Source organism: Leptonychotes weddellii, chromosome 4 (genome assembly GCF_054177405.1).
Source record: "Leptonychotes weddellii isolate Sample4059 chromosome 4, ASM5417740v2, whole genome shotgun sequence".
Classification (NCBI taxonomy): domain Eukaryota; kingdom Metazoa; phylum Chordata; class Mammalia; order Carnivora; family Phocidae; genus Leptonychotes; species Leptonychotes weddellii.
The window spans coordinates 70,755,361-70,774,007 of record NC_138372.1 but is presented as its reverse complement, the minus strand read 5'-3'; the positions used below and the strand labels follow the sequence as shown (position 1 = coordinate 70,774,007).

Sequence of the window (18,647 nt, the reverse complement as noted above, 5' to 3'; positions counted from 1 at the left end):
TCTGGCTGCAGGGAGCAGCTGTGTCTCACAGCCAAGCATTCAGCTTCCCCATGACTCTACCACAGTCCACTGGTGGTCCCTGGAAGGCGAATGTCCACAAGGTTAAGGCATCAATGTTTCCAAAAGCAACCTAAAGAACATAATCTAAATCATCTTATACATTCATGCTCCCAAAGGATTATGATCAGATTTGCTACACTGTCATATGTAGTATAAAATTTTCTTTGGTGTTGTCAGAGGAATGGATGCCCAGGGGAATATAACAGTGTAAAGCATTCAGATCAGTGGTAATCTATCCAATAATGTAATTTTTCCTCCTCCCTCTGTACCTCTATCTTACAACCTATATATTAAGAGAGAATTCCACACATACATTTATTGATACTGCTCAATCATTAGTTTTAGACACTGACTGATATGTGACTACAAAAGTTTTGTAAGTCAGCTGACACTGTATGAGATAATTACAGAAGAAGTGCCCATACGGAATTATAAAAAATCATGGCAGATCACAGAAACAAAACTATGGCAGAAGACACCTTTCTTGCACAAGGTCAACTAATGAGGTATCGTCATCAACCTTGCAGATTTCCCCTTACACGGCCATTCCAACAAGGTCAAAGTGTTCTGATTTCTGTTGTGGCAACAGAATGTACTGGGTTCAATATGGGGAGGGATATGAGGCAAACATGGTGAACAAATATGAAGCTGAGAAAATTAAAATACTTGTTAGTTTCCCTTAGAAGTCCTCCTGAGACAAGTCAACCTTATAATTCACACAGAGAAGGTCAAAAAACAATTGCAACGCAAGTCTCAGCGGGACCTGGAAAAATTAATCCTCACACTGAACTTGTCCTTTCGGCTCTCTGTACTTTTGGCACCGCACACTATCTGAATTGCAAAGATAAAGCCAGACCTCTCCCTCAATGGAAAACAGTCTTGATTTATCATTTGTGAGATACTACTAAGTAGCATGCATGGAAAAAAAAAGTCATACTGTCAGGATTTATTCTCTAAGACTCCATAAAACTCACGGTTCCCTGCTAACACAGATTTTATTACTTCAATTGGGCAGTTCCCAAACCAAAAACCTCAACCTGCAATAACTCGTGATTAAACTTCTCCGGTAGGTCATTGCCTCACCTAAAAATGTCGAAATAACACAGAGATGGATGAAGGCCCGCTAACCTTAGGTAACTTCTGGGGGTCTTTTTCCTTCTTGGTGCACAACGTGAGCTCACATTGTAGAAAGAGCAGTGAGGTGTTGAAAATGGACTTAAACACAAAGCTGAATCGCTTCTTGTCCATCTCAGCTTGTGGGATAGGAAAGTGCACCCTCTTGGGATTGTAAAATTTCACAGATTCGTCTTTAGGACAAATGTTTTCAATGATGGTGTAATCAGACATCCTATCAGGGTTTGAATATGGAGAGATAAAGCACGTTTGGATGGCAAATCCCAATTCTTGGTCAGCCTTAGTAACAGATACCTACAAAAGAACAGAAAGAGCAATGAGATCCAAGTTGGCATCTCACTTTTACTTTAGGCACGAGGGTAACATGTCAACACGGGGCTTCTGATGAGGGACACTGCTTTATTTTCATAACATAATAGTCTTCTTTCTAATTACAAAAGTAATATATACTCATTGAAAAAAGATGTTTTCCATCTAAATTTGGTATGGATGATGACAGTGAATTATTTAGTTCAAATGCCAGTCTGGAAGATTCCAATACAAGATGAATTAAGTCTCTTGAACCTCCCATAAGTCCTCTGGGAGATAAAAATAAAAGCATAGCATGCACCTAAAGTGGATTTCCAAAATAAACAAAGCACCAACAGGCAAAGCACCTAATGTCATAATACTGTGTCATGTCTCAATAGGGTACCACCTGTAAAGCAAGCTATTTTTCAAAGCTGCTCGAAAAATAAAGTACAGAGGCAGAATCTATTTAACCTAGGCAGAGAGGACTGAACTTCTAAACTGCCACAAGTCATAATGAGCCTAAAACCTTGCAGTAAAACTGCAGATTCATCTCAAGTCCTGCTTCATAGCAAGCAGGCAGAGCCGGCCTATGGGCTTTGGTGTCCGGGACCGTGCAATCTGGTGGCGATCACAAGCCTGGCAAAGTGTCCTAGCTGCTCACAGGTCCAAACCAGGCCTTGCCAAGTACTCTCCCTTCACTCTTTAAGCCCAAGGGTATTTTAAGGGAAATCTAATCTGGAAATGTTTCCAACTCATTATACTTCCCTCTTACAAAACATTCGTATGGGCTCTGTCCAAACCTTGCTAAGGTTCTTTTCTTTAGAAACAGGAAGTGGTGTTTGGCCAAGTATAAACAGAATTCAAACCTCAACTCTCCTGAACTCAGCTAAAATTCCCAGACCAGAGTGGATTCTCCATTTGGTGACACATGGATCGCTGCGTGAACTGCCTTTCCCCTCATGCTTCATTCCCTGCCTAAACTTAGGATCAAAATAAACTTAAACACTTTAGAAATAAAGTTAGTCCTTAACCATAAGCCAATAGCCCCAGAAGCCTTTCAAAAGGCGTGGAGATATAAACACACTTTCCATCCTGAGAACCCAGGGGAAACCCCTGACACTGCATGGGGCTCTGAGGACACAGCACTATTTTGAAAGATCCCTCCGTGGTAACTCCAAGACACTCAGCAATGAAGGTGATTGTCATTATGTCACTGTAGTGCTTTAAAGTTCAATCCCTCTGATGGTGAGATAAATAGTTTCATCTCCATTTTGGAGGAAAAAATGAACATACAGGATAGACGACTTGTTCAAAATCCTACCTGGGAAGCACTGGATAAAACCAAGCCTTAAACCCAAGTCTTCCAACTTCAAGCCCATTTTCTCTTTACTATTTCACTGTAGCCACAGGGTTGATTCAACCAAACCCACGATGTGGCTTTGGGAGAACACCTGGTGGGAAATCTTTCTAGGAAGTAGTGTTTGGGAGTCTGCAAATATTCACACATCATTATTTTGCCAATATTTCTGAAAAATATGATATTTTATCTCGGAAAGATGGCAAATTACATATATCCTATTACTAAAAAGTACCCTTTAACATGACCTCAGAACCCACAATGCAAACATGTAGACAGAAGAAGAAATGTAAATCTTTTCTCGAATCTCAAAAAAAGCATGTAATAGTAGAAACTCTAAGGTATCCCAAAAAGTTGTTTTAGAGGAAAAAATATTATCAGCAAGTCCTTTAGTCTAAAATGCCCTGGGCGGGGAGGGTGGGCACAGTCAGTTAAGTGGCTGCCTTTTGGTTTCGGTTCAGGTCGTGAGATCGAACCTTGCATCGGATTCTGCACTGAGCGTGGAGTCTGCTTGGATTCTCTTCCCTGTTTCTCTGCCTCTCCCGCACTCAGATAAATAAATAAATCTTGTAAAAAAATAAAATGGCCTGGAAATGAGTAGTAGAAGGACTACAGGTCTCAGAGGGAGACAAGCCTCAGGAAATTATGTGGCTCATGCCCGGTGAACTCTGAGCCTCAGTTTCCTCCCATACAGAAGAAGGGCACCAATACCAACTAGAAACAATTACTGTGAGGATCTGTAAAGTCACAATTACACGCAAACAACATAGTTCCCAGCTAGTCAATACATGACAGCTGTAATTAGCAGTACTATTCTAGATTTAAATTTGGGGGGTTATAAACAGTTCTTTTTAATGCCCCAAGACAAATGAACTAACAGAAAAGCTGCCATGATGTGACCAACTATCACCCAGAGATGACCAAAGACCAGGTGGCAAAATCAATAATGTCTTGGAACAGGATTCTGGGGGTGTGATAAGGATGGCTGGGAGAAGAAACTTGGAAATAGTTCTCTAGACCAAACCAATGATTCAGTGAGTTTTACTTACCTTAAATAAAAAAATTTTCTTACCAGCATTGGAGTCCAAACAGAAACAAAGATTAGGTGTGGCTGCTATTTTATTTTGCAAAATATTTACAGATTCTCTATTTTAGGTGGTTTTAAACAACTTTAAAATAAAGCTGTTTAAAACATATACCACCCTCTTCAAACTCTCAGTACACCTGATATTTAAAATGGTAGCAAATAGGGGCGCCTGGGTGGCTCAGTCGTTAAGCGTCTGCCTTCCACTCAGGTCATGGTCCTAGGGTCCTGGGATCGAGCCCCGCATCATCGGGCTCTCTGCTTGGCGGGAAGCCCGCTTCTCCCTCTCCCCACTCCCCCTGCTTGTGTTCCCTCTCTCGCTGTGTCTCTCTGTCAAATAAATAAAATCTTTATAAATAAATAAATAAATAAATAAATAAAATGGTAGCAAATAGATTCAGTCCATTTCTTTTTCATCATTTCACAATGTCTTTGACTAAATTTAACTATGAAAAATACAGATGATATATGAAAAGATATAAATGTGAAAATAAGGGAAAAAAAGAATTTCAAGTAAGCAGCACTGGGTGGACTGGGAAGATAAACCAAAACTCCCAGGGTAGGATACAGGAGGAAGACTGGCCAGTGATTAGCATAGAGCAGCAAAGCCATAAATTAGCAGAGCCAGGTACACATTTGGAAAAGAACAAACTGCAGTTAAGCAGGGCCCCTAAAACCCAGGGCATGACAGAGAGTCACTGCCCAAATGCACACAGGTGGATGGTGCAGCCAGAAATGAAAGAAGAAAATAATGCTCTTGGATAAGAAGAGATCTATAAATTAGGAACAGCATGTAGAAAGCAGTATATTTTCCCCAGTGGAGAAAGAAGGTATACCCAAAGAAAGAGAAGACCTCTCAAAACAGGGAATCAAAAAAGAGGAGAGATCCAGGAAAATGTCTAGAGCCAGTGGGCTCTATCCCAGAATCTGAACAAATGTGAGAGTTATTTATCTTTCTGAAACAGAAATATGTGCTCTGAAGTCACTTTCAACGTATGGAAGTATCCCATTTCGACCCCGTAAGCTTCTCACTCCTTGCACAGTAAAGTAGAACACCAGCTTGCAGTTTAGCCCCAAAACTAGCTCAGGAGAGGATGATGTTCCTGTAAGACCAGCAGATATCCTAGAATCTAATCTAAACCTGGATATTTGCACTGCTAAGTGGTCACATTTTCTCCTCTTTAAATGGCACTTTGAGGATAAATGATAGCATCGAGTGGGCTCTTGAGCCAGACAACCTGAGTATGGACCCTACTCTGAACTCCACTAGTTAGTGTCTGACCTTAGACAAGTTTGTGCCTCAATTTCCTAACCCCTAAAATGGGGATATCAATAGTCTTATCTCATCGGACTGCTTTGAAGAGTAAATTACTACAATAATTATAACCAAGTTTGGCACAAAATAAATCTGCAACAAATATTAGCTGTTATTACTTCATTCTTACTACCACTACCTAATATTTTTATAGTTATTCCACAGACTTAGGCTATGCATAATCATTACCATTACATATATGGAACAGCTTAACACATTTAGATAATGATCTAAAAAAACCTTAATTTTCATGAGATAGGGTAGCATGCAGCATTTCACTAAAGTGTGTTCTACTACTGAACCCCTGTTCCAAAAATGCTAATGACAAGCAAGAACGGGGCTTTATTAGTAGAATTCACACCACTGATTTATTTTATTTATTTGACACAGAGAGAGAGAGAGCACAAGTTGGGGGAGCTACAGGCAGAGGGAGAGAGAGAAGCAGGCTCCCCGCTGAGCAGGGAGCTTGATGCAGGGCTCTATCCCAGGACCCTGGGATCATGACCCGGGCCAAAGGCAGACGCTTTACCAACTGAGCCACCCAGGTGCCCCATCACACCACCAGTTTTTAAAAAAGCATTCATCTGTAAAACGCTCTCCCCATGTAGCAAATCCTGCAATGTCTTACTTTGGTCAGAAATCAACCTGGATGCATTTTCTGAGCCAAGCCCTCACGGAGAGCTGGTTAAGGGCCGCAGGGAAGAGCATGATGAGGTCTTCTGGGGCAGGCACCTTGGCTCTGCCCCAGGAGCTACGACAATTCTGCCCTAACCTAAAAACCCAAGGCTAATGTCCAGGTCTCATACCTCAACATAAATGTGTCCATTCTCTGCCACGGAGAAGACCCCCTGAGAGGGCACGAGAAAGAGGTCAGTGTTGTACAGCTCCATGTTGAAAGTGATGTTTCTGTTGGGTGGGTCCTGGAAGCTATTGGGATTCCCCACCTGCCGCAGGCTGCAATTAAACTGGGGAAAACAAACAGACAAACAAAACAGAGATAAATCCCAGTCAAATGAAGGATGAAGACCCTGGAACTCTGTAAGCTTTGGTCTTTAACATCCATTTCCCCCTCCCTGCCCCACCCAATAGTCCCTAACTAAAGCCAACCAAAAAGACAACATTCTCACAAACTACCTGCTGCAAACGAACACGTACCACCACAATTTCAGGTCGGCTGAAGAAGGAGGTATCGCCTTCGTCCATATCTCCTGGAAATCCATTATCGCCTGACTCCAGATCTTCGTAACCGTCTGGCCAGCCACTACTATCTCCAGGTGACGGAACCTGTATCACAATCTAAAGGGCAAAGAAAGCACAGTGTGGTTACGACACCAAATCACAGGATTTGGTTCTACCTCACACAGACACCCATGTAATAATTCAGATGCAAACCGAAAATCTGAACTTAAAAAAACCCCAAAACTCCAAGTTTTCTTAGGATTTTACCTTCAAAGAGATTAAAAATAAAGAGAAACCCAACATACGTTCAAATTAAGACTTGAACTAAAATACGCATTTTTCCTTGTGAAAAAAGTAAGACTTGTTTCAAACAGTGGGAAAAAACCAGGCACTGAAACAGGGCTGAACGGGGTTGTCAGTAGGCCAGTCTACACTGGAGGGGAGGGAGGGGCTTCTCTTTACATCAAAAATTCTAACAAATACTAAGAGCAGGCTAATTCGAAGAGCTTTTCTTATTTGTACCCATCAAGATTTGTATAAAGTGTGAGTTGGAAACTAAGTACCTAATGTTTACTATTGAGCTAGTCTCCTCATCTTTTCTCTGTACTCCTCTATCTTTTCCTCATTTCCTCCTCCATATCTTTGTGTATGGTGTACAGATGCAGGAAAGAATCATGTTTTTATCTATGACAATCTATCTTAATGTTAGTTGAAATGACTATTCCTAGGTTAGTTCTAGATAACACGTAAAATCCACCTGAGGGGTCATGATCCCAGGGTCCTGGGATCGAGCCCCGCATCGGGCTCCCTGCTCCGTGGGAAGCCTGCTTCTCCCTCTCCCACTCCCCCTGCTTGTGTTCCCTCTCTCACTGTGTCTCTCTCTGTCAAATAAATAAATAAAATCTTTAAAAAAAAAAAAAATCCACCTGAGGACCATGACTCCATAAATAAAATCTTAATTTCTTTGCATTTATAGAATAGTCACATTTTTTGTTTGGTTTTATTTCATGGGCTTAGATTTTTGAATATGGTGCAAAACAAAAATATGTAATAATTCAGAAAATTGCTACAATTATAATTGGAACAGCTACAATATTCACTGAAGGGAACAGCATGGGAAGAGAATATAGGAAAACCACTTCTCCATTCTTTACCAGTTCCACAGAAAGAAGTATTGATGGAATTGAAGCCAAGTACCCAGGACATTGCTTACCCTATGTATCATCATCATAATACACACACACACACACACACACACACACACACACACACCCATGAGAAGAAAGGGATTTTAAAGGCTTAAGATATACCTTTCTCTTCTGAGGCATTTTTTTTTGTTTGTGTGTGTGTGTGTTTTACTTAACAGATTACCATAGCCTCGTATTGGTGTTAATTTAGTCATAAACTTAAAATTCCAAAATCAAATATATCAGTAATATATGCCATTCATTATACCTGGAAAAACTGGATAATGTAAGAAAATTTAGTGTTGGAATTGGCAGGAGGGTGTTCATCATAGAGGTCAAAGGTTAATAAATTATTCCAGTAACAAAGAGAGATTCGCTGGGCCAGCCTGGTGTCAGGGAAAGATTAGTGGATGAGAGGTCAGGAAGCTGGATTCAGTCCTGGCTCTGCCGTTAACTAGTTCCTCAAATCTAAGCAAGACTCTTAATTCCCGGGAGTTCAATTTCCTCACCTGTGAAATGAGGAAGTTGAATGAGATCATCTGAAGGTTCTTTCCAGCTCAAACACTCTAAGTCTGAAGAATAATAAACTTGGGTCCATAGGAGAGTCAGAGCCCACGTGAGCCACCCTGACAGAGCACCTGATCTCCAGTCTTTCTTCTGGATGGGTCAAGTGTATCTACTGAAGGGCAGTGGGACGGACATGAATGACAGTCCCACCCACCCTGTCCCATGCCAAAGCTGAACTCGGGGATTTATGAGCCTTATTTTTACCATCAAAAGTATAACCTGAACTGCAAAATTAACACTATAAAGTACTTGTGAAATTTCATGTTTCAAATTATTTTAATATTCACTGCCTAGTGTGTATTTCTGCAAGAATTGGCTTAATCTGAAGAAAAAAGATTTAGATGAATGAGCTGACAAGAGGATTTCTGAAAAGTGTAGGTTAGCTATTGCAGTGGGTTATCATTGGGGGAATCTATGTAATCTCGCTTTGGGTAACGTCAAAAGTAGCAAATCTCCTGATTTGCTTCAATGTAGGATCTTTCTCAGAGGTGGAGAGAGACTTAATAATAATTTCTTGAGAGCTGTTTTCGGATTTCTCTTGGTTCTTTTGTTCATGAGGAAAGGAGAAGTCCTCCCATCTCTGGACAAAACTCAAATGATGCCACAGAGACCACGTAGCTGGTTAGCTCAGTTGTGTAGACTCAGGGTCAAAGTACATCCCATTTTGTTGAGAACTGACGCTTGGCTTTGTTTAGGCCTGGAGTACATGCCCCTGCTCATGGTCATAGAAACTTTAAGGCTAATTTTAAGGTAACACACGGCAAGGCTGTGGCAAAGGGCCAAGCTTTGTTTTGGAGAACACTCACGGAATTATAGTAAACCACACCATCTGGGGCTGACCGCCGGTGACGAGTACCACAGCCATTCAGGGGAGACTCCAAAATGAAGTGGGTGCCATTCATCTTGGCCTTGCAGGTAGGATCCAACAGGGTGAGCTCCATCCCTGAGTAGCTGTTGGCCTGAAACAACAACCACCAAAGACGTAAAGGGGGGGCCCACAGGCAGGTCTGCAGCACACGGGGAGCACGTTTTGCCCGGTCCTCCCATACAGTATTGGTTGCTGGAGGCCTGCATTTCCCCTCCCTGCTCGCCTCCTCCCAACCTACCAAGGATTGTGTTTGTTGGCCTTGGAAATTCAATACCAAAATATTGACACATGAGGATCTGGACCCCCTCAACTGAGAACAACAGGACCTGAGTGAGACTCCCAGCCAAGGGGAAGTGAGTCCATCCAACTGAGAAAACAGTATCAAGTCCCCAGAGTTCAAAAGTGAAAGAATGAGAAGGAAATAACTAACACACACTGGCGCAAGAGGGGAAAGGAGGTGGCTTTCTCTTCTCTAAGAAATTGCACTGACCTGAAAAGAATCTTTTTCCACAGCCACGATCATCTTCTCATCATCACATCTGACTGACAGGGCAACCTCCATGTTCCCTTGCACCTCCTCGGGCTCTGTGGGATCAGGAAACAGTTGTATGCTGGGGATGACCGGGGTCTTTGGCCGGGGGATCCCATCTTCTCCTCCTTCCTTCTGGCCTCTCCTGGAGATGTCGGGGAAAGGAAAGGGGAAACCTCCATTTCGGCCTCCGCCTCCTCGGATGGGTGGGTTCTCCAGGGCAGGCAGGGGGACAGGGTCCAGCAAGATCCGTAGCTCAGGAGGGATGGTATGGACTTCCTCATCTCTCATTTCCTCTGGTGGTGACAGAAGAAGGCGAAACATCATCAGTGTTTGGTGCCAGGCCACAATCATCATCATCATTAGAAGGAGGAACAAGGGGAACTAGCACAGAATGGGCATGTGTAAAATGACTCTTCACAAGCAATGGGTAAAAGAGATGGGGATCTGGAAGCTTGAATTCTAGTCCTGATGTTCTTTCTAACTGACTGAATGGCTTGGGGCCAATGGCTTATTTCTCTGTGTCTTGGTTTTCTAATTTTTATAATTGAGGTTGGATTAGATCAATAGTTCTCTACTTTGGCTGCACATTAAAATCATTTGGGGAACTGAAAAAAATTCCCTATACCCAGGCTGTACCCCAGGTCAAATAAAAATCAGACTCTCTGGAGTGGGACCTAATCATTAATATGTTTAAAGCTCTCTGTATGGTTCCAATGTACACCCAAGGTTGAGAACCATTGGACTAGATAACTTCTAAGGCTCTACAAGCTATACAAATCTATGATTTGAATAAGAACATTATTGTCCCAAGATATTATTGGGCCACTGAAATACCTCCCTTGAATCTAGAGATTCTTTAGCATAATTTCTCTAAGGAATTCTTGAAACAATATTGGCATTTTAAAACTATTTGCTATCTCCTTTCTGCCTACTAAATTCCAACAGCTATCTAGGCATCCTGGCCTTTTAGAACCTAGTCCTGAAAAGAGAAAGCTGCTTAGGCACACTTATTCCTTCAAAGGGAGAGACATATCTGCATATAATTAATGCTCAGTGTTCTGTCCTATTTTCAACAATTTAGGGAAGAAAAATTTTCCCAGTGTTGTCCATATCCAGTCTCAAAGCCAATGCTTGAGGTCAGTCTACCTCAGTGGGAGCAGGAAGTGAAGATAACCAGAGGACATGAACTCTCCTTCAATACTATCTTTTGGAAAAAGATGGCACAGCCATACGGATCCAAAAGAAATCAGAGCTTTGGAAGGTTTTTAATTTGTACGTTGACAGAAACCTTCACAAAACTCTTTGAGGTAGGGCCTATTTTTTCTCCCATAATACTGAGGAGGAACCTGAGGCTCAGAGGTTAAGCAACTTCCCCCTGAAACGGTGAATAAATGGCCCTTACTCACACTTGGTAGCAGTACGACTGGGGTAAGGAACAGGTCTGGGGATCAGAAAACTTGGGATTTGAGTCTCGCTAGCTATGAGGTTCTGGAAAAACCTCAAGAACCTGTTAATATTCAATTTTCTGCTCCATCCAATTGGGGTAAGAACTCCTGTGTTCCCTCTGGGTGAGATCGAGAAAGTGCCTGGTGACGACCGTCCTGCAAGACTACAGTCTGACCTAGGACTTCTCCCCTGTAGTAGGAGCAGCGGTACCTCAGCTGTAAGTGATTAGTAGGCACTTCTGAGAGAAGAACCCAGGCTGATTTGCTCCTAATGTAATCACAGTGAATTATGTGATCTACAACGAAGTTCTCCAACATACAATCAACTCTGTTAGTGAAAAATCTGTACGAAAAAGACCATTTCCTCAAAATAATCGATCACAATTCTAGATAACCTTAAGCTTTATAGTAAAATGTAGTCAAATGAATCATCAAAGTTTACAACAGAACAACAGCACCATATAAGCTGAAATGAGAGTTCCTCATTGGAAAGCCTCATCTGGTGGATTATTTTTACTTGAGGAAAAAAAAAACAAGAAACACTTACCATTGTTTTCAAGCTGAAGATGGAATCTATTAGCCACAGGAGCCACTGTATATGATGTTACTGGACTATAGCCGTTGTCCAAAGCCCACTTGACCAGATTCTCTTGGGTTGAAGGAATGTCATCTCTTATTGATTTGGTCATTATCATGGATCTTTCACTCTCTTTCCCAAAGCCAATACTGTTAGGAGCCTAAAGATCACAGCAAAATTTCACTCATGAGTCTAAAACTAAACAGTGCTTTAAATAAGAATTGAATATCTGAAACAAACAGATTCCACATATTGTAGATGAAGGAACTATTTATTCTTCTGATCCCTATTTTCCTTGGACTAAGGACACTGACATGAAAATCTTTAATAGCAGATTAAGAGAAATCTATTCATGCTGTTTGATCATACCATTTGGGTTGCTTATATTGATAAAAATAACCCAATGATCACTAAGTAGCTACATACTAAGTATACCTAGTATGTTACTAGAGTTAGTTTAATGTTTAAATTATATACGCATACATATCAAACTTTCCCTTATTTTTACTTAAAATGATGTATAAAATATACAGATGTGCATGTTATCCTGCCAAAAATATGTCCCTGCTTCTATCTCCGGTACCCTAGATTTAAATGAAAGAAGGCACAACCTAGTTACCTCACTGTGGAGACCGTCTCATCTTTGTAAACTATTAAATTCCATATGGTGAAATAACCAGCACTGATATTTCAGTTATAATTTATGATCAATTTAGTGATCCTGTCACTGTACTCATTTGTCAAGTTTATTAACTCAATATGCTTAGATTTTGTCTTTTAAATATTAATTCCTTAATTTGGGTTATTGTCTCTCTAACCAGTATTTCATCCAGCAATACAAGTTGACTTTCACTTGGTAATTAGTACAAAATTAATAGTGAACGACAGAAATCCTTCCAAGAAAGGACTGAGTAACCAAGACATGGATGGTCAATTTCCACATCACCTGGCTCCTAGGGCAGTGATCTTGTCAGATGCGAGGGAGCTGAATGCTGCAGGGGAGGTGCCAAACCCAAGGCACCACCTTTCCAACAAGTGCTCCAACAAGGCTGGCAAGCCCTGCCGGCATGCAGATCAGACCATTTTCATGCCCTATAAAGATCACTTTAATTTCCATGCCCAATTATTTTCTCCTGCATACATGCAGCATTTTTTCCCAAATTCCCCATTTGTTTCCCATTCTATTTGCCCCTAACAGGACTAAATATTAATCCTTTCCCACTCCAAAACCATAGAAGATTCACAGGCTCTAAGTTCTCTTGGCCTCTTTGGTTGTGGGATATTGGCTGAGGACACATATTTTCAATTCAAAGCTCAAAGGCTCTCCCCCAGGGTATTTTTCTGTTACCCAAAGTGCTTCTCCGAAGCTGTGTGACTGGCCAGTCACAATCATGCATGCGAAGGAACCATGCTTCGCAGCCATTTGTGAAAAACTCAGTTTCACAGGTTTGGAATCTTCTAGCTCTTACTTTGATTCAGAGAAAACGCCTTGGGGGAAGGAAGGGTTAAAAAAAAAAAAAAAAAAAAAAACTGGGCGCCTGGGTGGCTCAGTCGTTAAGCGTCTGCCTTCGGCTCAGGTCATGGTCCCAGGGTCCTGGGATCGAGTCCCACATCGGGCTCCCTGCTCGGCGGGAAGCCTGCTTCTCCCTCTCCCACTCCCCCTGCTTCTGTTCCTGCTGTCGCTCTCTCTCTCTGTCAAATAAATAAAATCTTTAAAAAAAAAAAAAAAACTTATTAAAAAAAAAAAAAACTAAACTAAAGTGAAGTGAAGAAGGATCCAATTCGTTCTTAAAACTTAGTTTCTTAGGCGCAGCTTCTAGCCTTTCAAAGCAGCATGTCGTTTTGGTTGGCTGGACTTGCAACACTGGCCTAAACAGGACTGCTTGGCCTCATCTGCCCTAGTCTTTCATGTTGTTGGACAGCTGAGAAAATACTGTATTTCCAGAATACTATCATCACAACTGCCACCTGTCTTTTTTGTACCAGTATGGAATGATTTGTTTACACCTTTCCACATTAAATCTAGGAGCTGTCAGTACAACTCATATTGATTACGCCTCAGGACTTACAAAGCTAGAAATCTATCTACTACACATTTGTAAAACAGCAAGGCTTGGCAAGTTGGTTCCTTCCCAGCAATGAGCGAATTCCTCACCCTGTATTTCTGGGAGTCCCCAGGCTTTTCCAAGGCTTCAGTGTAGCTACTCCAAATGGGAGTTTTCCCGGGGAGGGGGTCCTCCAAATATCACCACTATGTTTCAGCCACATCTTTGTGAAGGATGGTGAGCTAGGTAGAGTCCAAGCACCTCCCTCCCTCCTTCCTTCCCCTCCACTGCCAAACACACACTTGCATCAGAATCGATGGTGGAGGGGGAGAGGTTGGTCAGAGATGTAATGCATATTCCCACTGGGATTAAAACATGTCTTTTCTAAGAACAAGCTGCCTATCATCAACTTTGAAGTGCTAAGGCCATCTGAAATAGTATAACAAAAAATTTCTAGTAAGTTTCCTCCATCTATTCTTTTGTTTTGGAGGTTCTTCCAAAATGTGATTACGCATGGTCCATAAGGGGCCTGAAGAAAGAGCCAGAGCTGGGCACTGTGGATGCTTCCAGTATTCCCGTTCTTGTCCACAGTCCTGCCCTTTGCATCTCTTTGGACCGTTCTGTCATTTGGAGGGTGCATTCTGCCCTATGCCCCACCCCCTACAAGCACACACATGCCATTCATGTTTAATGGGGCTCTTCTTTACATTGACCCCATCAAGTTCCTTATAATTCTTTTAGTAGACATTTTGTTTTTCACTTTGTTTAGAGAAGTTGCTCTTATAGACAAATTTTTGAAAAATTGCTTGTGGAAGGAAGATGAACTCCCTTTTTATGGCAAGCATTGTGCTAGAAGCTTTACATATGTTCTTTAATTCTCCTGTAAAATATAAGGAGATGGGCATTCTTATTCCCTGATTAGAGAGGGGAACCCTGAGATGCACAGAAATAGCACATATGGTGGAGAACCCACCATGTACACCCAGTGTGGCAAGTGCTTTAGACGAAATACCCAGTAGGCACCTGACAAATGTTTGTTGAACAGGTAAATGAATGAAGGAATGAATGAACTCAACCATACCTCACCAAGAACTCTCGAGGTGAGTACTATCATCATACCCGTTTCGTAGGTAAGGCTACAGACTATCAACTAAGGATTGCCATTCCTCTACCAACTAAGAGGAATGACAATCAGAAATGGGATTTGATTCCAGCCCTGTCAGGCTCCAAAGCCATGGTTCTTGCCACTCTACCAGGCTGTCTCTGAAGAAAATACTATGAACAAGGCCATTATAAACCCTATCCCCTTTCTAAGCATGACTGTATGTTTTTTTGGTAGCAGGGACCTTCCCCTCACAGCACAGGCAGAATTCACATCTGAGACTGGGAGTTAGGAAATCACAAAGCATGAAACGGATTGGGAGAATAAAAAAGAACATCATGCAACATTACCTAATTGTTTAGTAATGTTGTCATGCATTGTCCAAAATTGGCCTGGAACACGAGTACAGCCAAAGAGGGGAATGAATATAAACAGATCTTGCACTGGGATGAGCAATCTCATTTCTAGCCTTTCTTATTCATATGAAAAGTGAAGGCATTCACAGCGAACTCCAGGAACACATGCTCAGGTACAGAAAGAGCCACTGAAGGGTCAGGGCCGAAAGAACATTTACACAACTCCAGCAGGGAATTAAAATGTACCGTATGTTTTTGCCTTTCAAAGCATGATTCCCTTTCCTGTTTTTGTTATTCTGAAAATTAAAAACATTTGGTTGGTGTGCCAGGCAGCAAATGCTGTAGACACCCCAGGTCACCAACACCCCTCATGCCATGCCAGGGAAAGCAATCAAAACAGCTCTGACTTCAGAAAATCACGGCTGGGCTTTGTTCTCGACACCAAATTAACGGATCACCCTTACACACGATGGTTTATTTGGATCCTCTCAAAGTTTAAAAAAAAAAAAAAAACCCACAGGAACCAGAAACGATTACTTTAAAATTAAGATGTGTATGCTCGTGGCTTTGCCTGCTGCCTCTGGTGATGCTCGTGCACGATGGTACCTAGGGGAGCACCGGCTTTGTTCACTGCTGTATCACACTGAAGGACAGATAACACCCAAACCAAAGGCAGCCCTCCCCCGCCAAATACTGAAAACATAAAATCCTCTCCAACTGATACAATGCAGGTACTGAAAAAGGAATCAGACACAATTTTTTAAAAAGACAATGCACAAGAATTGAAATCTACGAAAGAGATTCTAAGATAGTTATATTCTTAAAAATGAAGAGGGGGAGTTTTCCTTTAACTTTCAATGTAATTTGTGCAACACTCTGTCAAACAGTTATCTTCCTAAACATATTTGAAAAAGATTTATTTTGGGGCACCTGGGTGGTGCAGTCGGTTAAGTGTCCGACTCTTAGTTTCAGCTCAGGTCATGATCTTGGGGTTGTGGGATCGAGCCCCGCGTCAGGCTCCACACTTAATACGGAGTCTGCTTGAGATTCTCTCTCCCTCTCCTTCTGACCTTTCCCCCACTCTCTCTCTCAAATAAATAAATAAATCTTTAAAAAAAATTTATTTTACTAAATTTCAACATTCAACTTTTCAGGAGATTAGCTGCTGTTTGCCTATCACACCAACCAATTAAATTTCTTAAGTATATTTCCTTCATGAAAATAATGTTTAGGGAATAGGCTGGGGGTACTCTTCCTGTATCATTTCACTAACCTCTCCGTTGCTGTGATTCTTTTATCAATGTTTCTCTCTCAGAAGTTAGAAGAAGCAAAAAGACACGCCAATAGCATGTACTTATCTCAAAAAGAAAAGTCAACAGTAGGAGCTGGGGTCAGCGCAATTTTCCACACCTTCCCTAAATACCTCACCCTAAAGTAAGAGCTGATATTCAGTACCACGACACTGAGGCCCTTACAGGACTGTCAACCATGAAAGGCCCCATTATGCTCGTTATTCTACACTTACTCTGACTGGAAACTACACTCATACACTTCAGGAATTTCACAAATGAGGCAACAGGGTCCAGAGAGGTTAAGGGACTAGCCCAAGGTCACCGTTTTTAAATGGCAGAGTCTGGACTCAAATCTCGATCTTGACCCCAGAGGCCACACTTTTAACCACTACACTGTCTGCCCTTGTCAGGAGAAACCAAGGAGCAGCCTATTTCACAAAGTGAAAAACAACAGAGAGAGCTCAGAGAAGCAGAAACTTCACAGAAATAACACACATAAGCACAGCTTAAATTGCTGCCATGCATCAAAACAAAGAAATGCTCGACCAACTTACAACAACTTTCAGGTTTCCCTTAACATCAAAAGACTTGATCACCCAGTTGACAGACTTCTTGCACTTCAAGATCAGGATGAGATTTTTGACCACCTCAAGGTCCTTTCGAGAAGGTCTTATGTCAATTATTATGTCCACCTGGAAAGCACTGTGAATGGAAAACAAAGGCAAAGTTAGGACCCAAATGCCAGAAAGTTGCAACTCTCTCCTCTCTTCCAAGTCTTCATGTTTCCAGTGTCTGGCCAGTTGATTAAAAAGCTGGAGTTGATCCCAGGCAAATGACATGTGCAAAACAGATTGTTAGTGCACACAAAACAAAATGGTTTTACATAACAATAGACAAATATGCCTGCTGATAATTGGACACTAAAATTTTTCTCCTTCTTTAGGAAAAAAAAAAGATGGTTACTTAATGTATCCACTGTTTGAAATGGACTTGGGCAACCAGAGGAGTGTACTTTTAAAGCAGAATTGTTGCTTTTCAACCTTCAACACCTTCAATGTGTAACTTTCCAATTTCCTATATGCTCAAAATCCTTCAAAACCAGAAATTTAAGTGCCAGTTTGGTAATAAGGAAGGTGGCAGGGAGGAGGGAGGCCTGGTAATAAAAACAAAACAAACAAACAAACCAAAAAACCAAACTAGGACACTTCAGATAAAATAAGCAAAAGGCTAGAAAATTTGACTATATTATATAAGGTTTGCTTAAGCCATTAACATTAGCTACAGAATCATATCTATATTTACTTTCCCAAACTTCTGGATATACAATTATTAAAATAAAGAAAACAGATGGCCAACCAAGTGATTACTGGAAAATTGATGAACACAACCCAAACTTCTAAGAACTCAGTATAAAAGAGATTTTTTTTAACCAAACAATAACATTTCTGTCATTCTGAATTTAAAGGAAAGTATTTCTTTCCATTTGGTTTTACACACTTGTAAAGCATATGATGAATGATATACTCAAATGAAGCCTAAGGCTTAATATCTAAGCACATTTGCCAGATTTCTTCTATTCCCGTTCTCTTTTAAATTTTCCACAAAATTCTTCATGTGGGACAGAATGGAATCTTCCCAAAACTGATGTGTAGTTTATTCACTTTTGAAAGCAAAATTTGATTAGAATTTTAACTTTGAAATCCCTCTACAATATAAATTTACATTTTAAGTCACTAGTCCACAGGAATGCAGGCTAAAGTGGGAGAAAGAGCCACTTGTCCTCTTTTATTCTCTTTTTTAATTCCCTAACCATTTTTGGCGGGGAGAGTTAAATTTTTAGTCCTGGGGAAAGAAGCTGAGGGTAGAAGGAGAAAAAGAACACAAGCAAGAGGCAGGCTGTATCTAATGGCTCTCTGGTGTGTCACCATGAAGGGTCACACCTACACACACACACACACACACACAGCTTTAAAGTATGAGTGCAAATATGCTACTAGAATGCTAGGAACAGAGGGCGCCTGGGTGGCTCAGTTGGTTAAGCGACTGCCTTCGGCTCAGGTCATGATCCTGGAGTCCCGGGATCGAGTCCCACATCGGGCTCCCTGCTCCGCGGGGAGTCTGCTTCTCCCTCTGACCCTCCTCCCTCTCGTGCTCTCTGTTTCTGTCTCAAATAAATAAATAAAATCTTTAAAAAAAAAAAAAAGAATGCTAGGAACAGAATTTTATTAAAAACAGAATGCTATTAAAATTATAATT

The 18,647-nt window shown here is 41.3% G+C and overlaps 1 protein-coding gene across 12 annotated transcripts in view; it reads right to left on the bottom strand.

Annotated features, from left to right (window-relative positions):
* TGFBR3 (transforming growth factor beta receptor 3) overlaps positions 1-18,647 on the bottom strand; it is a 250,516-nt gene that overhangs the window by 81,101 nt on the left and 150,768 nt on the right. For all 12 annotated transcript variants that reach the window (XM_081818777.1, XM_081818779.1, XM_081818780.1 and 9 more), the window contains exons 7-13: positions 16,946-17,093; positions 11,567-11,756; positions 9,533-9,867; positions 8,981-9,133; positions 6,397-6,537; positions 6,048-6,206; positions 1,189-1,488 (exon numbers count right to left, since the gene is read on the bottom strand). In XM_081818777.1, coding sequence (XP_081674903.1) covers positions 1,189-1,488; positions 6,048-6,206; positions 6,397-6,537; positions 8,981-9,133; positions 9,533-9,867; positions 11,567-11,756; positions 16,946-17,093 — 1,426 coding nt within the window. The remainder of the gene's footprint in view (positions 1-1,188; positions 1,489-6,047; positions 6,207-6,396; positions 6,538-8,980; positions 9,134-9,532; positions 9,868-11,566; positions 11,757-16,945; positions 17,094-18,647) is intronic.